The sequence below is a fragment of the Papilio machaon genome, chromosome 6 (genome assembly GCF_912999745.1).
Source record: "Papilio machaon chromosome 6, ilPapMach1.1, whole genome shotgun sequence".
NCBI lineage: Eukaryota > Metazoa > Arthropoda > Insecta > Lepidoptera > Papilionidae > Papilio > Papilio machaon.
In genome coordinates, this window is record NC_059991.1 from 3,622,521 (window position 1) to 3,647,671 (window position 25,151).

Genomic DNA, 25,151 nt, shown 5'->3' on the forward strand with positions numbered 1-25,151 from the left:
ATTTTATTATTGTTGATCTTCCGTTTAGATATTTTCGAGGTTAACTGTATTAATGACGAACAGTTTAACATAACTAGTGTAATTAATAATGAATATTTATAATAATTAATAATTATGTTTTTCTATCCAAAGAATTATACATTAAGACCGTTTTTTTGGTATGAAACATGATTTGAATTCAAATTATGAAAAAATTTATAATTTGCAAGCATATTTATATATTCATTAACGTTTTTGTGCTAAACAAGAAGACGCACAATTGACTAAAAGGACAATGCCTTTTGACATTTTAGAAAAGATAAAAATCCAAATATTCGATTAGTATCTCACCCTTTAAATGGATCTAGAAGTTACGCTTAATGAAGAGACATTACAATAAATAAGCAATAAAGTTATCCTGGCATATGTCTGCTTGCAAAACTATGTGGCACGTATAGTTTTGTATTTTGCATAGGCTTTTAAAGAAGCTAATTTATCGTTAACGATAACTAAAGAGATAATACTCAAAATTGCAACGGGTTGTAGATATGGCGCTCTATCTCAAATCAGGTGGTGCTAACAAAATTTGACTTATATTCTTAAACTCTGTAAGTTGAAACAAAAATGACAGTGTTTTCGTCAGATGGTGCAACAGCATAACGTGGTATTGCTCACTATCAGTATGCTTCCGGTGACTTAGACCCCTATTCCACTAAATGACTAAGCGCACTCGACTGCTACATGTATGAGCAATGAATATGTCGATTGCTTCAATTGCTATTGCAAGTGGCATGTTATTTAGTGAAAATAGGGTGTTGAAATGCGGCATGCCCTTGTTACCACTTCCTAAAATAAAGGGAATTACACAAACGGAAAATTTTATTTTAATTGTTTCCCTTTATTTAATTAAATGTTCGTTCAGTAAACTTTAAAATTTTTAAAAGAGTGTTTTTGGAAGGCGTCAGTGAGATTTAAAGGATCGTATACTTATTCCTAAATATTTATTTGAAATTGGTGTTTTGATTATTCTTCACCATGTCTTGGTTACAATACTTAATTAAAATGAAATGCAATATAAATTTTATTATGTTAATTCTGATCATTGGCCTGCCCTTGTCTCTACAGAGGGTCTGTAGAGGTTTTCTATCAGTCGTCGTATCATCAGTATTAAATTTTACAAAATAGGACAAGAAAGTTCAAGTCAAGTTCATCAAGTTTGTAATATGATGTACGGTAATGTTCAAAATATGTATTGCCGAACTTTAAATTAGTTCTTGTCTCTGAGGTTGGCTAGTTTTACTTATGCATGATCAATTTCACGTTAAGTTCACACAGAGCACTTAATATTTACAGTTGGTTCAAAATATTTCAATATTCTACTCCCTTCTTTTTTTATTATTCAAAGCTTATTGCGATCATTTGTCTATCATATTATACGGATGTTTTTGATCCAGTATTTCTCAGTTTTTTGGTTATTTATGTTTATTATGTTAAGTACAAAATAATTTTAAGAAATACACATCAGTTGAGTGAGCAGTAAAAAAACACATAATTTAAAGTGCCTCAGTGCTGTACTAATTAAAGTTACTACGACTTCAGATTTTGTTTCAGTTCCTTGACTTTAGCAGTCTGCGTTGAAAAAATGTTTTAATTGAATTTAATTTTATTTCTTTGTCTCAACTTTTATAGGGACTTGGGATTGTTAAGTAACTTAATATTATGACTTCTTTATAAATCTCGTTAATAAATACAAAATTTAAATTGCGTTATAAAAGGAAGTTAATGAACTTACTTCGCTTAACATAAAAACAAAATTTTTCAAACTTTAAGTTTCCTGATCTTGCCCTAAAAGACAACAATTTTGTTACAATACATATCAAGTAGCTTAAGTCCTATTCTGTAAAATAATTCATATAATAAATAATTGTTGGGATCTACAAAGTACTGTATGTACTATATGTTCTATGTTCCATAACACAATTATCCTAATAACATCTTACTAATATTATAAATGCAATAGTTTAGCTGCATGGATGGATGGATGTTTGTTAGAAGGTAGCTTGATGAAATTTGGCACAGATGTACAACATAGTTTGGAAGAACACATAGGCTACTTGTGTACTTGTTAATTTTTTTTAAATTCCGCACGGACGGATTCTCGGGGGACAGCTAAATTTTTATAAATGCAAAGTTTAGTTATCAATAATTTTTTTAAACCTTTTATTTGCAAGATTTTATAGTTTTCAAGGGCTACTTCGTCTTCATTTCGGTTACAAATGAAGCCTTTTCAGTTCTTTTGTGTAATATGTTTCCAAAGCGCCATCTAGTATTGAACACATTCGATAGAAAAATAACCTTTTGAGGTTCTGCTACTTGCCGCTAGATGTCGTAGGAACAGTCAAATTAAATTTTAATTTTAATGAAACAATAATTCATATTCTCTTTTAATATTATTTAATCTTACTAAAATTATAAATGCGAATGTTTAGATGGATGGATGAATGTTTGTTAGAAGGTATCTCCGGAACAGCTCAACGGATCTCGAAATTTGGTACAGTTGTAGAATATAGTTTGGAAGAACACATAGGCTATTACGTTCTTTATTAATTCCGCGCGGACTGAGTCGCGGGCGACAGCTAGTATTATTCATATATTCAATATGTAGTTATCGCTGAAAAGATGAAATGGTTAGGGATCTGCAGGTACAAAGTATCGCACGACCGCGAAAGGCGCGAGAATTTTAATTTGGGAGGCCAAAGTTTACTTTGGATTTATGGGCTATTGAAATGAATTAAGTATATAAAGCAAATTAATAATAACCAACAGAGTCTTTCTGTATTTTATTTGATCCCTATTGGTTGATCAGTGTTGATACTAGCGGCTTCACTCGAATTTTCGTTTGGGGTTCTACTTCTAGCAAATAAATACCTGCAAAATTATAATCATGGCTATACAGTGCCTTTTCGTTTTTAACTGTACTCGGCATGTGTAGCAATTTGTCAGCAATTTCATATATCTTAACAAAGATTCATATACACTAAAAATTGTTTTTTTATTTTTATAGTTTTAGAGAAGAAATTTTCTATGAATTCCTCAGAACATATCACCAAAAGCTAACCGGGATACTAATATTATTATGTTATATTGATTTAAGTCTCAGCAAGAACTTAAGTACATTAGGGCCTATTCTAGCATCTCAGAACTAACTCTGAGCCCCTCAGTGAAGATGTATAGCGAGCTGATGACGATATCCCGACATAAAAACATGATTTCAAAATCCAGAATTCCAGTTTTTTTTTGGAAATATACCTTTTATGATGTAGATGAGTACTGGTTAAGGAAGGTTTTAACAGAAAATACTTACGACTTTGCAGAGATGAACTTGTATTAATGTCATCAGAGTGTGTCGCCATCGGATTCAATGAACATCATTACCTTTCTAATTACCTCCATTTAACTTGAAGTACATTTAATATACATATTATGATGAAACATGAATGATACAGAATATTTATATATATAAAAGAAAGTCGTGTTAGTTACACTATTTATAACTCAAGAACGGCTGAATCGAATTGACTGAAAGAGCTTAGAACCAGGAAACGGACATAGGATAATTTTTACCCCGTTTTCTATTTTTTTTATTCCGCGCGGACGGAGTCGCGGGTAAAAGCTAGTATATTATAAGATGAAGTACTGTAACTAACAAAACCAATCATTATATTTTGAGTGCTTTTCTTATGATTGTTTTTTTTTTTATATTTTATATACTTGATTTTATGGTTTAAAAACTATTTCAATTTACTTTTTGTATTTTCTATTTATAAATCAAACTTATTAAGTCATAGTAGACTTGTTTTTATTCACTCTTTTATACAGGAGTTTTACATTTATTAAAATAAAATATATAAAAGCCCTGAAAGATTGTTTTACGAGAAACTGCAAAATTGTTCCCTAACCATTCACATACTTGTTAACTATTTCGCACGCCTTGAATTAAACATTACAAAACATCATTGTATTTATAAAAATTTTATTTACAATTATTTATTTTACAATAACTCGTTACAACTTCTCGTGTGTGGCTTGCAAATACTTGGACAATACAGAATAATAATTTCACAACTGCCATTGTAAGACTTGCAATCATAATTACAAAGTACATATATCTTATACTAATCGGAAAAGACATATTCAAAAATAATATCACAAAAATAATTTAGGGTTACTTTAATACGAACAAGCCTCAATAGATATTTTAAATAGAACTGGCAATTTTTCAGTCTGAATGAAGCATAATTTAATTTAAATAAAACTGTAGGCGTATTTACAAATTAATTGTACTCTGTGTTATCTCTTCTTACAACTATATTTGTGACTACTTACACGATTTCACATAAATTGTGCACAGGCAGGCATTGATACAGTCAATGTTAGGATTATTTTGCTGAACACTTGTATGATAAAAGCTTGAATGTGTTTTGATTATTAATTCTAACAAAACATCTAAAAACGTTATTAACTTAAATTTTAATGTTGCTCAAATCGATGCTTCGAAATGATAACCTAGAAACGAATTTATCGAGGCAACTATAATAATGGCAATTTGTAACTTACGCTTTAGTATTAGTTCTACCAAATTCTTCTATTTGGTCGTATTCTGAGAAGCCAGGGTCCGAGTCGTAGTATGCGTAATCGTAGCTGTTGTCCTCTTTATTGATAGACTTCGAATGGTGATGAGGATGATGGTTAGGTTTTGGAACGGGCGTAGATGGAATGGATACAGAATCCGTTTGTCTATTTTGATTTCTTGTATTTTCATAGGTCCTCGAGGGTGACGCACTCGTTATTCTTAATGGAACTTTCTCGCCATTGTTAGTATGTCCCGATGCATCGAAAGGTCTAGATGTTGTGGTATATGTTTGATAGTAGTCGAACGTCCGCTGTGTGTTTTCTGAGATGGGTCTGGTTGTAGTAGGGTAAGTTACTTCAGCGGTGCGCGACGTGACTGTGGGCGCGGCAGGAGTCGGAGCCGGTCTAAAAGGTCTCGGCGGAGAAGTTTTTGCGACGGGCTTCCGAGAGATCTGATTTTTACTTTGCTCCTTTTGGTCTTCGAAGAGCCTGTTACCGCTAGCGGCTATATTAATCGAGTGTGCCCCCGAGAGAAGTTCTTTCTCGTACAACTCGGGCCTATACTGTCCGTCGTCCTCACCTTCAGGTGGTCGGTATTGGCCGTCGTCTTCGCTGCTGTCCGCGAAGTTAGATGTTTGTGCATTGAAGGCGTTGTTAGTATTATATGCAATGGTATTTAGACTTTGTGGAGGTTCATATCGTGCGGTCGTAGTGTATGTAGTAGTGATAGGAGAAGATGTGGTTGTCGGATTATTGTAATAATTTTGCTTCGAGCTTGAGAATTGGTTATAATTGTTTTTCTCTGGTTCATAGGCGATACTATTTATATTTTTGTAAGAGGACGTAGTTGTAATGTAATTACGCGTGGTAGTGCTGTATTCATTAGTATTAGGAGTACCTCTTTCAGCGTTGCCGTTGAAAGGCTGGTTTCTAAGGAAGTAGTTTTCTTTGGGCACGTCAGGTACTACGCTAAAACTATTTCTTACTTTAAATGGGCGATTCTCGTTCTGTTTGAATCCGGGCGTCGATTGTGTGTCATAGTTATAGACTTCACCGAAACCATTCTTTTTCGATTGTTCTGTCGTCGGCAGAATAAAAGGCGTCGGTGTGGGGCTGTTAGGGAAATATCTATTCGGTTTCGGTGTCACTCTGCTAACTTCAACATATTCGTCTTTGTATTGTGGCGGAACATTCGGCGTCGAAGCGATACTTTGCGTATTTTGCGAAGGAATTCTTCTATTGTAATTTTTCGGCTGTTCGGAATAAACTTGGGGAGCGAAAGTATTCGGAGGGAACGTCACAGGCAATTGTGTTGTGGTGTAAATTGGACGTTTTCTTGCTACTTTACGTTTGAGCCCTTGCTCGTAGCGATTACCCTTTTGCAATGCGGGCACAGTTGAGGAAGAGGGCGAAGGGTGATAGGTGGTGTACAATGTGGAAGGGGGACTCGGTCGCGGTGTAGTGGGTCGTCGGAACGACTGCCGCGACTGCGGGGGCTGCGCTGACGTCGGCTGCTGCACTTGCGGGGCGGATTGTATGAGATCGTCGCGACCGCGATCACGCTGGCCACTGAAGAAGTCCGAAGAGTGCGCGGCGCGGAGGTCATTGGCGGCGGCAGGGGCTGCTGGTGCGGCATGCTGCGCCAGGCGTCGGTCGCCGGTCTCCGCACGCTGCAGACCAAACTCGGTCTCATCTTCGCGATTGCCTTGAGACAGTTTCTTAGTGTCAAAACCTAATAGTAAAAAAAAACAATTATAATATACTATGAAAGGTTTATTTGCAGTTGAAATTTCTAAAAAGCCTCGCATTGAAAACCGCCTCTACCATTTTGTTTAAGCGTTTCATTGAAGCTTAGCGTTCATTACTAGCAGATATTTTTTTAACGAGGCGTTTTACATGTAAATTAGAAAATATCAAACAACCAATCAAGCTTTGAAATTAAATATCTTGTTGAAATTATAAGCGCCGCAATTTACATTTGTTTTCAATAAACTTTATCTTATTACATCAGCATCTTGCCACAATTCGCATGTTATTGTTAAATTCATGAAAGCATATACCAAAGATAATTTAAAGCTTCTTCCGAGAAATATGGTAGATATATTTATCACCTGGTACTGACATTAAACAACATCTTCATCGTTGCTGCTGTAAGGTAAGCTTAAGTTACAAGTGCGTTAGTAGCGAAGCGCTCACCGGATCCGATCTTGTAGAGATCGAACTGACCGTCGTAGATGTCGGGGCAAGCGAGCGGATCGTCGTCCCCCCAGTCGGTACACGTCTGCGCCTCCTGGTGGAACAGTGTGCCAGGCGGGCAGAAGAAGCGGAAGTCACGGACGCCGCCGCCCGCCACGCGCACGCACACATGGAAAGCCTTGCAACCGGACTTAGCGTCCGCGTAGTACGCGCCCAGTATACGTCCGCGGCAGTTGAATCTTTCCGCTCCACCTGTATACAAAATTTTATAAGATCTATCATCATCATGAATGGCACTAAGTGTACCTTGTCCTGGCCCAGTAAATTACTCCACACCGATTTGTTCAAGATCTTGTATATTCATCGATACCTTTCAATACAAATAAATGTCTTTCCCATGTGATTATTTTAAAACTCGTGACTTTATAGTAGCTATTGTTGGTCTCTTTAATTATTAGTTTGTTATTGCTAAATTCGGTATCTTTCTGTATCGAACAGAAAAAATATTAGCAAATAACTTTCATAATAAAATTTTGTGAAACAAATCAAAATCGTTTATGACTTGAATTAGCGAAGCACAAGTGAGCGCGGTGTGTGCAGCGTAATGGCGGTACGGCGGGTCAGGCCACTGATCATCTCCGCTCACCTATCGAGGTCGATTACGTGATCAAATTCGCTATGCTGTTTACCCAACTATGAAGTTATAGGAACATTGTATCTTCCCACGACCTGCGTATAAACAACAGTTATTGATAACGTACTAGACTGTCTTCGTAAGCACGGTATATTTTTTTATCTCAAAAAGGTGGCAAACGAACTAGCCGATCAAGACATCTGTAATTGCATAATATATTGCTGATACGATATTAGTCTTGAATATAGCAAAAAGAAATTAAAATTTACAAATAGAAATGTATTTAATAATAACTATTACTAAGAAGAGTTGGTTATTTGCACACAATAAGTCTTTTATATTTGTAATATAATTATGTACCTGCAATATGTAGCCAGGCCGAGGCAATAACGCATTTCATACTATCTGTGTTAACGCGGTTACAATTCGATCCCAAACTAGAGCACTCCCACACTGAACCTACTAGGTGACAACATTACTACGTGATTAAGTGACACTGTTTTATGACACAAGCATTTCAGTTTAATTTTCGCAATTAATCTATGTTTTCCGCTTATAGCATTTAAGCCAATGTCTACTGCTTTAGATTTAATTGTACTTTTTTCTACAATTAATTAAAATTACTAAGGTAGAAAATATCTGTTACAGATTATTCTTATTGTTGCCTTTTGAGATGTTATAATTTCCAAACTTATTTCCTACGTAAAAAATTAATATAATTTAAATTTCCTGTATTATGGAGGAGGCCTTACGGGTCAAATTTAATGGTCAGATGTTGCATCAGTACAATATAATGTGGTGAACGTTGTAAGACGCGGAGGTTACGCGGTTCCCAAGCGTGCGTGCTGCTGGGAATCTTAACACATTTAAAAGTTTATACACAATTTTAAAACGACCTTAACCTGATAGTAACAAATTACCTATAGTTTAATGTCATTAGACTATGTTTTATTTATTTGGATTTGAATCGAAAATTTCTAATAAATACAACATTCAGACTATTTTAAAATTATATGAGAACTAGCTGTCGTCCGCGACTCCGTCCTCGCAGAATAAAACAAAAACTTAATCTAGCCTAAGTGTTCTGCCAGACTATGTTCTATGTACTATGTTCTATATCTGTATCAAATTTCATCAAGATACGTTGAACCATTCCGGAGATACCTTCAAACAAACATCCATCCATCCATCTAAACTTTCGCGTTTATAATATAAGTAAGTTTTACTTGCGTAATTAAACCAAATGGGAATAAACGAACCTTAAAAACAGTCCAAACAGTATTATAGAAAGTATCTTTTGTTTTAGAGTATGTTAACACTTATATGTAACGTATTTAAACAATGTGTGATGGAAGTGAAGAAGGAAAGGGAAGATAGTGATAAGATCAAATAGAATCGTATTGTAATCGCAGAGCGCCGCAAGGTGCCTTAGCATCCTCTACTAAAGGTCAGCTGTATTAAACGCGTAGATTGTTTCATGTGGAATAATATCGCCTCATTTACGGTCAGTTTCCACTACCGAAAGAACTGTACCAAAGATTTTTGTTCAGGAGTTATTTACAGTTGGTTCTCATAGTTAAACTTAATTAACTCATAGTGTAACATAGTTAATCTTGAACTTGTGGCCTGGGATTGCTCTTAGAATAAGTAAATTCAATGTTATAAATATAAATTTTAAAATATTTATAGGTACTATGGTAAGAATTAAAAATAATTTCAAACGAAATTTTCAAGTTTACAGTTTTGACATGATTTAAATATAACGTTCTTTACATCAAGAGATCTTAAAAATCAGTATCGATCCAAATAAAAGGAAATGTCTTTTAATATTCACACAGCTCTGTCACTTCGACCGTAAAATTGTTCCGAATGAAGAATAACTAGTGGTGCACGATTTCAAATGTTTCCTGGTTAAGCCGACTCGGTGTGTTTAAATGAGTTTTTTACATGTACGTGTAAAATGCTTTCCAATTAGAAAATACTCATTTACTTTCTTTAAAAAAACGTTTAAGTATCGATCGCCATCATTTATGACGTGAGAAAAGAATGTCACTATATTATAAACTAGCTTTTGCCCGCGACTCCGTTCCCGCGGAATTTAAAAAAAAGGAAACGGGATAAAAAGTATCCTATGTCCGTATCCTGGTTCTCAACTACATACCCATGAATTTTCAGCCAAATCAATTCAGCCGTTCTTGAGTTATAAATAGTGTAACTAACACGACTTTCTTTTATATATATATAGAAGATGTCTGAGTACTTTGCTTTCTTTAAGTTGTGACGTTGACATTTACCGGATAATTCGATATTTAAAGTAAACCATGTGTAACTTGCTTGAAGAATACGAACGATTCTAGCATTAACGTGAAAATGTCCTTTAAAAACGTATAACTGGATCGGAAAATATAATTTGCTATTCAAAGTAAGATAAATCTCTTTGCAACATCTTTACAGATAATTTTTCTTATTACTGTTGCAAAAGACTTTATTTTTCGTCAACGGAAATTACATTGCATGTTATTTGTTAACATTTGTAACCTAATCGTTAGACAATCCGATTCGGCGACCTGTCATTTGTGACATAACGTATTCTTGATGAGTCAACTACTTATTTTGACAGGGGTCATTACATCTCTTTTCATCAACGTTCAGTGGGCGTAGCACGAATATTTGTGAAACGTCTTGATATCGTCAATTATACAAAAATTAGTATGAGTTTTATGTTCTACTTTACTCCTGATGAATTTTAATACAATTTTTTCGACGACGATACGAAGTCGATTGTCACAATTATTCGTGCTAGGCCCACAATAATACTAATATGGATGTTCACGTTAAGACTTGTTTATACTAATATCAAAAGACATGTCGTTCCAATATTTTGTAGACCTAAAGAAGTAAGTGCCTGTGTTTTGATACAATTTGTAAAACACTTCAAATGCTATACGCAAATATTTAAATATTGTATTACAAAAAAAAAACTAATTCATTTTGAAGTTACAACCATGAGTTAGATTCGTTTGATATCGAGCTCGAAAATGATAATATTTATGTATTATCTACCAATATTTTCTTAATTACAAACAATTGACCCAGTTTCTCGGTCTAAGGACTTATCAAAAACTACTAAAAGGAAAGGATCGCTTATGAGTATGACCTTGTACTGATCATCCGTTCTCCAATAGCCCAATAGGCCGGTGAATGGGTCGTGAGAAAATCACTTATGTAAATCCAAGTCCGAGGAATCGATTATCGTCGAATGTGCGACGTGCGATCGGTGCATCGAGTGCACTCGGATGGAAAGTGCATCGGTTAAAGATTGCGCAAGCGCAAGCAAGCGGCTCGCATTTGCAATACTGCGACGTCGCTGTGACCCCGCCAAATGAGATGCGACGTAGGCATACAATCTACACGGTGGGTTTCCAGGTAAAAATAATTGTACATTATCATTAAAAACCCTGTTTTATTTTTGTGCTTTCTTTAACAATACTTATATAAAAATGTTTCAGTAGTGGAAACCCACCGTAAGTACTTATGTATTAAAGTGCGGTTGTCACTTTGTAATTGATAAATGACCCTTGGATCATCATGGATTTACTTAATATTTACGTTTTAAGAGAAGTTTCAAATGATTCTAAAAATAGGCAATTATTTAAACACAATGTTTAAATAATTGCTTATTTTTAGTAAAGACAAAAGAGTTTAGTAAAAACAATACCCTACACTAATTTTTTCTACCCCATTAGTTATTACTAATTAATTTATAATAGAAGTTTAACTTAATTTCATTTTCTAAATATTTAGATGAGAAAAGGTATAACACAGCCCCGATTATATCATATTCATAAATTAGAAAATGTAACAAAACTGTGCGTGTGGATTCGACAGTTATTTGCCTTTCCTCGTCAAGTCTACCACTTTTTAAATACATTAGCAACATTAATATTTAATGGCTTCCTAATAAAAGTTGTTGTACTTTCTGCGTCAGTAACATGCTTTTTCATCATCATTCGCTTTATCATGAAAATATAATGTTGTTTTGTTTTATTCATAATGTACATAATTCAAAATTACTAGCTGTCGCCCGCGACTCCGTCCGCGTGCAAATGAAAATAATAATAAATAGCTTATGTGTTCTTCCAGACTATGTTCTACATCTGAGCAAAATTTCATCAAGATCCGTTGAGCCGTTCCAGAGATACCTTTAAATAAACATCCATTTATCCATCCATCCATCTAAACATTCGCATTTATAATATTAGTAAGAAGTAAGATTTGGAGCTACAGTTTCAAGAAAAATGTCTATTTGAAAAATCATGGAAACCAAGGACCTCTATACATGGACAGGCTGTAAACCGTAGAATTTTGTGTCTATTTGATTTTCGCCATTTTAACGCTGACACCATTAGATCCATATTAACTTTTTAAAATGGCTCGAGTCGTTGAGGTTTAGGTGACAATAAAACGGTGATACGCTTGTACTTGGTTAGGACGTAAGCACTAATATATCCTTCTTAGATAACAAATTAAAAGAGTATAAAATCCAATGAACGTTAGTGGAATATTTCATTGTATTAATATGTTATTTAAAAAGTGTCATCAGAATTAAATGAATACTGAAAGTAAAAAAATAATTAGGTCACGGATATTAAGCATGATAAAATGCACATTGTTTCATGTTTAACAATTACAAATTCACATAAACATTTCCCTATGAACATAATTAATTTATTAATGTTGCTTTCCCACGCGCCCGGACATCCACACGGGTAAACGATGCGCGCACGCAAGATAGTAAACACGTAAAGTTCCTCACTTACACATAACACGTAGTGTTGTCCCTTTTACGTTTAGCACACATTGTCACAGCACTAAGACTTACCGAGAACGGGGAGTAGAGTGAGCACTATCCACAGGGGAGACATGTCGCCGCGGTGAGCGTCGCGTTGCAACTGCCGGCAGTTGCGCGCACGCCGCCCGCCCCGACTTTGGAGGGGGACCTGAAAGCTCGCGGTCGCCCGCCCGTGCAGCAACACTAGCTCAGCTATTCTCAAACTTTACAAGGAATATCGAATTTGAGTACATACAAATTAATCTATAAAAAATTGTTGTTATCTAAAAAATTTAATAATAATAATGAGCATGCAAACAATTTCAAGGGGAATCAGAATATTCACGGTCATTGAGTATGTTTAATTTAACTTAATATGTAATTAATTGACAACTGTATGAAAGTACTTTCAATAGATCAGTGTATAATTAGTTTTTATTATGTTTAGTAATATCGGTATTTATTCTTAGGTAATTGGAGAAAGTTTAAACTAAAGAATATGAAGATCAGTATATAAAAAAAAATTCGTAATCTTATTTATATTCGGTCATATTTATCATTATCATGATTAAAAATAAACGAATTTGGTTGAGATCCACTGACTTCAATGACATATTGTAATCTTAGATGCGCCCTTTGTACAAAGTAACTACTTCTATGACTATGTAAGGGTCAACTTGTGAAGATCCGTGATATAAGGATAATATAATAAGGATGCAGATATTGTAAAAATGTAATTTAAAAAACCACCAACAGAAAGTTAGTCGAATTTTACGTTAAATCAGAATATATGTATTGCCTTCACCATCATTTGCACATTTATTTTGACATGTAAACATCTTTTGATTTATGAACATAACTAGCTCTCTGAGTAAAAAAAAATCTTAACTATGATCTACATATATGCCAAAATGTTATCGAGATCTGTTACGCCGTTCGGGAGATACCTTCAAAAAAACATCTAAATATTCGAATTAATACGCAAATGAGATATGTCCATTGTTAATTATAACTATTTTTCCAATGTTCCCCGCTGTGTATAGTTAGATAATACTTGTCACATATAAACTGTTCAAACAAAGATTATTTTTTACGTTTTACGTAACGGAATGCATTGTCGCACTCAATGCATTCACTTGCTTGATTTGAATCATCTCGACTATCTCATCTTGCAATTATAAAAACGCATATATAAAACACATTACATTTTGCTGCATTGATTTTTAGCATTAAGTAAAATTTTATTTTATTTAAGAACAAAGCAATTTCTTGAACTTGGAACTTGTAGGTAGGTGTTGAAGAACTTGTAGGTCAAAGGTCAGAAATAAATGCCATTCATATAGATTTTCAAAATCAGTCCAGCTGCTCAGATAACAGGAAACAATGAACCATCCTACAATCGAACAGAAGACGATCTACTCTCTCAATTATGAAATGTAAAGACAGCTAAAATTAAAAGCTTAAATCAAGTGTCGTTAAACTAACGTCGAGTCGTGTTAGGTTTCCGTGTCCTTATTTCACAACAAGTGCAAGATGTTCACACAACTGTTTAAAGAGTACCTCACGACGAAAGCTCGCTTCATTCTAACATGCACTTTGTACCCGTTTAACCTTTCCTCACGTTGTCACCGTAACCTATGGTAAGTAAAGCTATTTTATCATACTAATAACACGTCCTGTCTATGAATTGTTAAGTCTATAATAAACTATCGTGTTTATAGGCATCAAATTATACATAGTTATATCACAATCGGTTAAGTAGTTTCGGAGTTTATCCTCGTCATACATGGTGGCACAATATTTTAATACGTATAAAAAAGATTAAGATGTAGTAATTTATTAGGTCCTTACATATGAAATTGGCGTTTTTCGTACTGGCCACTTTAATCACGAATTTCTCCTCTTTGGTAAGGAATTCCAAATTCAAATTTGTACAGCTATAGACTCATGTATTTGTGGTTCGATGACCGTCATTCATTTGTTTTTTTTCTTCTGTTTTTTTCTGTTTGCGTCACTCATTTTACAAAATGGAAAACTTAAAATATCGCATTATTTACGAGTACGAGTTCCGCCGTGGCACTAGTGCTGCGGAAACGACTCGAAGGGTGAATGATGTGTATGGTGGTCGTGTTGCAAAAGAAAACACAGTTCGTTTTTGGTTCCAACGTTTTCGTTCTGGATATTTCGATCTGCAGAACAAGCCCCGTGGACGGCTTGAGACTCAAGTTGATAATGAAGAGTTGAAGGCTATTGTGGAAGCGGATCCATCGCAAACCACGTCCGAGTTAGCTGCAGGCTGCGATGTTAGTGATAAAACTGTTTTAATTCACTTGAAGCAAATTGGGAAGATTAAAAAGCTTGAAAGGTGGGTACCTCACGAATTGACTGAAGCAAACCGGCAAACGCGCGTCGACTGTTGCGTTACATTACTAAACCGGCACAATAATGAAGGTATTTTAAACCGAATCATTACCTGTGATGAAAAATGGGTTCTTTACGATAATCGGAAGCGCTCAGCGCCATGGTTGGATCCTGGCCAGCCAGCCAAATCCTGCCCCAAGCGAAAATTAACCCCAAAAAAGTTACTTGTAAGCGTTTGGTGGACTAGTGCCGGTATTGTTCATTACAGTTTTCTCAAATCTGGCCAGACTATTACGGCTGATGTCTATTGTCAGCAATTGCAAACCATGATGGAAAAGCTAGCGGCTAAACAACCTAGGCTGGTCAATCGCTCCACGCCACTACTGCTTCACGACAACGCTAGACCACACACTGCGCAACAGACGGCTACTAAATTAGAAGAGCTTCAATTGGAAAGTCTAAGACATCCTCCGTACTCCCCGGACCTTGCTCCAACAGATTACCATTTTTTTCGAAATTTGGATAACTTCTTGCAAGGGAAAAAATTCAACTCCGATGGGGCAGTCCAAATCGCCTTCAAAGATTTTATTGATTCCCGTCCGACTGGTTTTTTTAGTAAAGGGATCAATGAACTACCTATGAGATGGCAAAAGTGCATAGAAAATAATGGTTCATACTTTGATTTATTAAATATATTATATTAAAAAATATTCGACTTTTTGTTCCTCCCATACAAACACCAATTTCATATGTAAGGACCTAATATTTTGATATTATTTTGCTTTCGATTAATTGATACGAGAACAAGACTTTTTACCATTGATTTTATTTGTGCATAATAAAAAAACAAGGATCCTATAATATTCCTACGTGCATCAGCTTCATGCACCGTCTCGTAAGTTCTGTTTTAATGAGGCGAGTAGTTCCGGAGATTACCCAGAATAAACGTGGCGGACAGACATACAGACTGACAAAAAATTAAAAAAAATTGTTTTTTATCGGCAATATGTATGAAACATCTTGTGTATAAAATATGAAAAAAAACGATATTTCATTCTAATTTTTATTAATATGTATATATAAATACGAAGAATTGTCAAAACCTAATTCTAGTCATTTCTAGTAAAAGCGTAGGAAATATATCTTTGTTCTATTGCATCATCTAACCACGCACAAGCCTAAATGTCGGTGATTATAATATTATGCTTCTTTGCTACTGTAAGTTTGTGCGCTTTTATAACGAGCTTGTTGATAATTTATTACCTATAATACCTTGTAAATATTCGTGAATTAAAGAATAGGTAAATAAAAATATAATTAAAAGATACCTATCAATCTTTTATAACTTGATCAGTCTGTTTCATTTTTACATTTTAACCGTTGAAAATTTTCAATAATTATAGAATATATTATAATATATTACTATTATCCTATGTTACAAAACATATCTAAGCCTTAAAATATTGCTTGTTTAAAAAATAAAAACTAATTATTTTCATTTGAAATATGAGACGTTCCCACGCTATTTTTGAACGTCGCCGGTTATGCTCCTCGAACTAGAAATCACCGTGTCTATTCACGGAGCACTTTAATAATGCTACTTTTGTTGTCAAAGGTCAATGAAAAATGTAATTATTATTTCTTAACGTTCTTCAAGGTTATGTCGATAAATGTTATTGTTATTATAAATGAAGAGTTTTCGCATCCATTCTTTTTTCATTCAAAATCTGCTATAGACATTATTTGTCTAACACAATTGGAATGAAATATTACAATAGTTTTGACCTAATAAAAAAACTCAACTAAATTAATGACCTGTAGATCAGCTCCCGGTACAAATACGTGAAGCATGCCCACGGTTCACTAACCGGCTCGCAACTCGGCTCAATTTGTAGTAGCATACTAGCCGGAATGAGCTGTGAGTTGCCAATTTAGTTGTTGTTTTAGCTTCAAGTCTTTGTGACCTGAAAATTTGACCCGGTTCAGAGCTGATTTACACACGTCTACTGCTTGCCTTTGCGGCGTTATCTACTACATTGAAAATTCAAGGATTGTTATTATTAACACACTATCCAATACATTATGTTCATAGTTCAAAGTGCATAACACCATTCGTATTGTACTTCATTCATTTGTCACCACACTCGGTGTAAAACGCAACAAAGTATTGTCACGTTGACATACAATTTATCAAGAACAATTACACTTTATGCCAATGTAATATGTAATAAGGCGTTCACTCAAACCGAACTAATTACACAATCCTTCAGACGTTGTGGGTATTACCTACTTTTAAGTCTGTATATCAAGGATCGAAGATATTACTTCATACTTCAGTGTTTGATATTTACTCGGATATCCAAAAATTACTACATATATATAACTTTACATTAATCTTCCAATAACAAATTTCCAATTCCAATTAAATTTGCGGCTTTGTTGATGACTGTAGTAAAACATTAGAAGTTAAATGTAATTTATGGTATAAATGTATTTTTACAATATTAATTACATTGCATTTGAACGCATTTAACATATTACGTGTACGTACTATTTCTTGCAGCCGTGTTTTCAAGCTTCAAGTAACACTGTATCGGATAATGAACCGAAGACGGATATTGTTGCGCACGCAGACGCAGAAACAGAGTATGAAAAATTCATCATTAATTAAATGAGGCCTACTTGTAAAGTATACTCATTCTATTATGTTATTAGATAAGATTGTGCTTACTGATTATATTTAAGTACTATATTTGGATTTAAGATTTACTAACATTCAAAATTATGACACTTAAACATTAAAAAAATTGTCATTAATCTATGTTTATCATAATAAATCCTTCTATAAAGATGGCACCATAGATATTCGACCGGTTCTAAAGTATCTAGTATGTTAATACGATGTTTCATCATAGCAGAGCCTCGCTGACCCGTCCTGTTACATCCGAGCTTTACTTGCGTTACTGCGCGGTCTTAACGAGATACTTTCATTTCTTTAACAACATGAGCTCACTTTTGCATAACATAACCTCTATAGATTATAGATAAAGAACTTTTTTAACTTCATCTCGACCGCACCCCTCTAGTTGTTTGAGTCATATTGTTGCGTTGTGTTGTGTTTATCACAATGTCGTTGATGTCTTTTGTATGAAAAAGACACACGAGCGATACTTGTCAGTAAAAATCATAAATAGGTGGGTCCTGGTTTTTGTAATTTATCCTGTTAAGTTCCAAATTAGGAACAGAATTACTTGAAAATTCATCTTCTTGGTGGAAGAAGTTGCAGGCGCCAGGTATTTTGTACTAAAGTACCGTACATTGTGTTGTTTACGATGAAATAAAATAGTAGATAATGAGCAGAATACATTCAATATTAATATAACCAACAACAAACTCTAACAAGCAACCTCAAAGGAATGTTGACGATGTTTAATATAAACATAAATACATATAGTTATAACAGCTCGTCTACACGATTTTCGTTCGATAAACATCATTGCGGGTCATTACGACACGAAATCTTATAAAATGTCACAGAAATTACGATACATTAACTAAGATGGATCCATTTTCGTTAATTATGTTCAATAATCTGCTGCGTAGTTATAAGATTCTAGATCATTAAAGAGATGAATATTAACATTCATTATTTTCATCTAAAGCAAAAACCTAAAAACAAAAACAATACATGTTAATAAAAACAAAAAAAACTCGACTGGCATCTCCCCTATGACACACGGAGGAAAATGGAATGATACATCACTCGTCAAATTCTGTTGAGTCGTTTAGGCTACAAATGATCATATTTTATTGTATTTGTCCAATCTCAAAGACATTTAACATGTACCGTACATTACGAACTGAACCGTACACTCAAAAATTCCTACTACTTGTAGAGTTTGACACTTTTAAACGATTCTGACGATTGTGTGAAATTATGCTTTAAATATGTAAGCTCACAATACTCGTAATATATTTGAATCCCCTTCATAAATTCACTTTTGAATCCACTTAAGGTAACAAAAACTGTTTAAATGATATTAAATCTATCAGATTACTATATTGCACGATATGTGTGTAGTGAATATAATAACTTGGTCACATGCAATAAAATATTATGTGTGTACATCATTAATGTCACTTCGTACTTGCTTCATTTACGTAAATGTTTATTGATGGCAATTCGTGTCATTCGAACAGAGATACTTCTAAATGAATAAAAAGGTGGCTACAAAATTAAAAAGCCAATTATGTTTCGAAATATGAGAAACTTTACACACGTGATATATGCAGAAATAAATAATGTGGTTATAAACTAAATTATATTTTATGTTATTGTATTATTGTATTTATACTAAATAGTGTGGTGGCTATATCAAAGTCATACTTATGGTCGTCGTCTTCAGCTCGCCCAGGGTCTCGAAAAGTACCTAAGGGGTGACTATTCCATAGCGCTATCCCTGTAAGGGTTGACTTCACAATTATCTTTGAATTTCCCGCAGAGATGTGCACGTTGTATTACGATGTTTTCCTACAAAGTAAGAACGTCGGATATATGTACATATGAAATTCGAAAATTAAAAACACATTGGTACATGAAGGTCATTAGCCTGGGCTTTTTAGATACTTACGGAAAAACCTGAAAACGTATAAATAAAAACTATAAATTAAAAATTCAAATCCACAACATTATCAATATGTTTCGAAGAACATCCATTAAGATAAAAGTATATTGAATCTTCTATTATCCAATATAATAATAAACTATTTTGCATGTTCGCAAATTCTATACACGGAAAAGCATCATATTAATTTTGTTGTTGGTCGAAACATAAGTCATAAAGAAAGTTACGAGGGAGTTATGACAACGTGCAACATGTTTTACGACGTACGAAACGACGCACAGTTACCGGTTATTGAGTACATTACGAAATTGCTTAGAATTTAGCCCAGTCAATTAACTTACTACAAGTTCGAAATACATCTTACGATCTAAATACATATATGAATATACCGCGTGTGATATGATTAACAACTTAAAAATTGCTATATATGTATTAAATAAAAAAATATATATTTAAAAAGGTAATATGTTAACTGATCTGCTTAAACTATTTCGATTTAAATTATTTCTGCGAATACTAAACGATAAGTATTTACTAAAAAGACAAGCCATGGCCAATCAACAATTTCTAATTTGTATTACATATACCGTAAATGGCTATGTTTGTACTGACGTAAATGTAAAAATATAATTTTTTATATTTAAATTTCAAGGTTGCATTTTTCAAAATTATGTTTTGGTTTGAATGAATCTGATTTTATAAACATAGCTTTCGCTTTTCGCTTTTCCATTATTTTTATAATTATTTCACGTATTGCGAAACATTTAAAGGATTACAATAATACTTAAATGGTATATATTTGCCAAACATTAAGATAAACTTTTGTCTAGGGTCATCTTCACGTGACCATTTGTGTCGGACGGTTGCTTTGAGATTCTTCCAAGCTACGGCGTAGATTTTATCATAAAGGTTAGCTTTCATAATCGTGGCATTAAAACTTTATATTCTTAATTATGTTACAAATTATGTGAACCAAAAATTTGGCTGAGCTTTGATGTTGCCGCCGGTGTGTAGATTGTAGAAATCTTATTGTAGGTTTTTTATAATCGAAAATACTGATTTATGAAATTATATGACATAAATATTAGATGGTTAAAAATATAACTAGTATAATAAATACTTAAAATACTACGATGGAATTTTTTAAATATATTCTATATCTTTTGTTCATTACTTAACAGAACTTAGCTCGTGTAATAAAAAAATAAAATACTATGTATTTGCAAAACATAAATATTAAAATTAAACTATAATCAGTTTTTATGTATTATATTTAATCTAATATTTTAATTTTCTATTTCTTCATTTATTTTTACATAATTTATTATGTCTGGAAACTATAATAATATTATGGTGTGATATAGCTATTAAATATGTATGGTTAGCAACGAGTACCATCGAGTATTGCAATGACCTTTTGTCGGAGGATGCTCGGCTCACATTCCATAAACTGAACCATTCTCAGACACGAACCGCCACGGATTTCGGTCACGGTATTCAATAAATATTGCTACTATGTCTTTACCGCTCGGATTGTAAACACGCAATAATGATAAAAAGTTTCTTTTTATACTATTTTTTGTTATAAATATATCAATCTATAAAATAACATAATCGAAAATTATTTACATAAATTGATAATTTTGAGTAACAAAACAAATAACGGGTTTGATAAGTAATAATAAATTGGTTGACTGTATGTTAATTAATAAATAATTTTTGAGTATTTTATTATAAAATAAAACTTAATAAAACGGACTTAAAATTACTGCGATAAAACATTAAACATAAATGATCGATGCCATTTACAAAAATTAAAATAAAACAACATATATTTGGTCTGAGACCAAAATCCCTGTATAAGACATATCGTCATCCCTCTAATTATCTTTGACAAAAAAGAGATAGCAAAATGTTTTATACATTTCATGTTCTCAGAGATTAAGGTTACTTGGTAACTTGTAGTAAATAAATTGTTTAAATTTTATTGAGAATCCAACCTATATGTACACTATATCAGATTTCCAACGGGGATAAGGTCACTAAGCCATCGGCGCTCTCTTTTAAATTAATCTCTGACCGCACATAAGCTGACACGTTAAGTAAGAAACGAGCTTATTAGGTAATAGATTCTCAGGAAGAGATGTTTTTATATACTCTTACGCCATAACATTCTATGCAGCTTACTGTTAATCATCACCATATAGCTAAGTACTAATGATGTTCTGTAATAATTTCATTTTACTTTACTTAGAAAGAGCTTGTCATTTGTTACTTAATATATGTTTAACTCTTTATAGCACCAAATCTACGGTTTTTACACTTCCAAGTTTATACAAGCACAGATGGCTAAGACACGCACATGTGTAATTCATTTATCTAATATATAAAATTCTCGTGTCACAGTTTTCGTCACCGTACTCCTCTGAAACGGCTTGACCGATTCTCATGAAATTTTGTGAGCATATTAAGTAGGTCTGAGAATCGGCCAACATCTATTTTTCATTTTTTTTTTAAACTGCGCGCGGACGGAGTCGCGAGCGATAGCTAGTATTTTATAAGAAGAAACACTGCTTACTTTTTCAATTCAAGAAAAGAACGTAGTTATTACCGAACTTTTGAATTGCTCACAATAGTGAATAATTGTTATAATGAAAACAAAAAGTGCCTAAATTAATTATCTATCAATTGTTATCAACAATAGCCTTTGTTACTACACACATAAGAAACATTACGTGTGCAATTTAAGGACTTTAAATCAACATTGTACCATTATTAGGAAAGATTAACTAATCGTAATTGTTCGAAAAAATTTAATTTATTCAATAAATCTTTAGGCATATTGAAGGCTTTGAATATGTCAGTTAGAATAATTTTAAAATTGAACGTAAGTTGAAGTTACAAAATTCGTACGGGTCATATTAAGTAACATACAACTTCTTAGAATCTAAACATATCGAATTTAATTTGTTAAAGTATATTAAAACGGGCATAATATTTGTGTCACCGGAAGCAATTATTCACTCATCGTGCCTTTTAACCTCACCGAATATGGCAATTTAATTTAATAAAATTAACTACATAAAAATAATTTAACATTTTACTGTCTTACTCAGAGACGTCGAAGAGTCCCTAAGGATAGATTTAGTAGTAATCTACACTACAATACTGTTTAAGTAACTATGGAGTGCGGCAGTTTTTTGTCGAGTCATTCAGATTATACCATCTAAATTATGTCGAATTTGTAAAATATGGGAGAAAATAAATAAAAACATTATTATCTAATGATCTTTGAAATCCTATATTAGTTGAACTTTAACATAATCTTTAATTAACTTATTCCTTCAATAAATAAAGTAAATTAGATTTATGATCAGTACTGATCGAAGTTTGAACGTATTTCGTCGGTCATTAGTAGTCTGATATGTAAAGGTCTGCCTAAATGCCTTATAGGTAAAGATTACTCCATCCGGATCATGAACTAGTTTCAAATGGCCAATGAAAGGCACCACTTACGGATGCAACCCAGTTTAGGAACGTAATGATTTAATATGTACATCTTGTTGACTGAGTATAGATCTGTTTGTTTATAATTGTAATAATGTTAAATAACCTATAACTGTGTGTTTTTATTGCAGTGTTACTTGTATTGACACAAATTATTGTCTGTTTTTAAAGACTTCAAAAAATAACAGTATACAGGTGTCACTTGTGTCACAACATACAGTGAAATTCAACTGTCGTAACATATAAATAGTAATTTATTAAGTGTTAATTAAATAGGAATATTAATGAAATTAATATAATTAAATATAAATTACTCTAGAACCTAAATCTAAAAACCTTAAAAAATATAATATAAAAACTAAAATATATAATTATAAGGAGTTCCTTTAGGCAAGGTTCCGAATATACCCCAGGGACCAAGGGTCTTGTCACCGAATGGTACAAATTCATATACCGACCCCTGTATTTGCTTATTATAGTAAACAATACTCGTCCTTTACTTTCCGCACCCGATTTAACAACTAGGCCATCACATCTACACAAGGTTTAGAAACAACATAAGTTACACAAGGATAACGGATGCGTCCACTGCCACATTAAAACATAATTTGCAGGTATGAAATATTTTTTGGAATAAAATATAATTATTAGAATTAATTCAAAGAACTATTTCGAATATTTAAAATACCATTTTATAGGAAGTTAATAAAAGCGAATCGACCTTTATTACCGGAACAAACAATGTAAGAGGTCAGTTGTATTCTTATACATTTTAAAAATAATTTATGAAAATCAGTTGAAGTTTATTATTTCAAGTACGGCTTAGTTTCACGTGACTCCATAAGTCGACTGTGCGTGGCGTGCAGTAGATTTATAATTTGATTAGAGAATGTACAAGTAAGCGAAGAATGTTTAAACTTTCTGGGATAATCAAATAAGAGCAACAAACTTAGCAGAACATTACTTATTTGTAAGTAATACTTATTATCTATTTCTATGATTACTTCAGCGTGCTCCCCACCCCCCACTATAAGTCGAGACCGACAATCTAGAAACTATATAAAATACTTACTTACGAATGTTTACTGATCTGGTCTTTACAAAACCAGATGATCCAGACTTTAATTTATAAACAAAATCTAGACAATGTATTCATTATCTCCTTTTCAATATTCTTGTCATGCCTAAAGATTACAGAAGTTTAACTGGTTTAAAATGTTTTGTAGTGGAATCTTTTTACTGAGATCCAACTAGTTGTACCTATATAAAGCGATATTATCTTAAACAGAAATTCCACCGCCAAATGTACTTAAACATTAACTCTGTTTTTTTAAATGACAATAAATTTTACACAAGCATTTCAACAATGGAAACACTCAGATTTTCTTTTTTTACTTTCAATTTCATAAGATCGTCTACTAATAAACGATTAGTGTTGTTTAACATCGCATTGTATCACGTTATCGATATTGTAATTGCATACGAAGAAGAGGCATTACAACAGAATGCAAAGCTGTCTGCATTCGATACGCGGTGGTGGCCGTGAACCAAATATTGTTCACGGTGGTTGATTAGGTCAGTACTATCTGGTCAGCGCTACCGGATACTCCGCGCTAATGAGGTACAGTATTAGCTAATTTATAGTGATCTATTGTTATATTTTCATCACTGAGGAAATCCACGCAACAATTACCTTAAAATTCAAAAAAAAAAAATGTAAGTAGTTGTAGTTTTTTTTACTTCATACAACACAACATGCAACCTTTCCCTTTTACGGTTGACTAACAATAACTATTCTTTAATATTACATGAACTACGAGAGACGTTGCAAGTTCAATTTCGTGTGAAAAAGCGTAAACATTGAGCCAAATACTTATCGTTATTCGATATAAAAAAAATTGTATACCTACTGTATGAATAAGGGTATATATTTCTGTTTAATTTTTCCTTTAAATTGTTTTTGCGTAGTTTTAAAGTTTCCCATAGCTCACAACATTGTGTTGTAATGATTGCGCCTGCGCAAAAACTTTGTAGCATTGTTGTACTGCAATATGCACAAATAGTCGCTGCAAATAAATCTCATTAGTGGTCTGAGCTGCAGGTTGTGTTAATATGAGAAACATAGTTAAAATAAGATATAGTGTTAAATAAAGAATGTATCGTTATTTAAACACATTTGTATGAATACATTTGCAAGATCATCGTGTAAAACTATAAAAGGCTGTTAATTTCGCTGTGGGGTGTATCACGCTTCTGATGCTTCCGGGAGGCGGCGGGCGGCCGCGGGCGGCAAATGCGTGGGAACTGATCGGTCCAATTCAGCGATAACCGTCGACTTACGTTTTTTATAACACGACCATGCCTAATTGTTGTCAAAATATATAAA

General features: G+C 33.3%; 1 protein-coding gene across 2 annotated transcripts; it reads right to left on the reverse strand.

Annotated features, from left to right (window-relative positions):
* Positions 1-3,916: 3,916 nt before the first annotated feature.
* Positions 3,917-12,381, reverse strand: LOC106716811. 2 transcript variants are annotated; one of them, XM_014510429.2, is made up of 3 exons: positions 12,324-12,381; positions 6,808-7,059; positions 3,917-6,343 (listed from the first exon to the last, which is right to left on the reverse strand). In XM_014510429.2, the coding sequence occupies exons 1-3, from the start codon at positions 12,364-12,366 to the stop codon at positions 4,593-4,595; spliced, it is 2,046 nt and encodes a 681-aa protein (XP_014365915.2). In that variant the 5' UTR covers positions 12,367-12,381; the 3' UTR covers positions 3,917-4,592. The 2 variants fall into 2 exon arrangements, with proteins under 2 accessions (XP_014365915.2, XP_014365917.2); XM_014510431.2 differs by having other exon boundaries at positions 3,918-6,343; positions 6,838-7,059.
* Between the last annotated feature and the right edge of the window lie 12,770 nt (positions 12,382-25,151).

Bases quoted from the DNA above. Each gene is read 5' to 3' on its own strand.
- LOC106716811 (XM_014510429.2), bottom strand. From the start codon at position 12,366: ATGTCTCCCCTGTGGATAGTGCTCACTCTACTCCCCGTTCTCG. The intron at 7,060-12,323 runs GTAAGTCTTAGT...TTTTGTATACAG, and splicing joins CACTCTACTCCCCGTTCTCG to GTGGAGCGGAAAGATTCAAC. The intron at 6,344-6,807 runs GTGAGCGCTTCG...TTTTACTATTAG, and splicing joins TCTCTACAAGATCGGATCCG to GTTTTGACACTAAGAAACTG.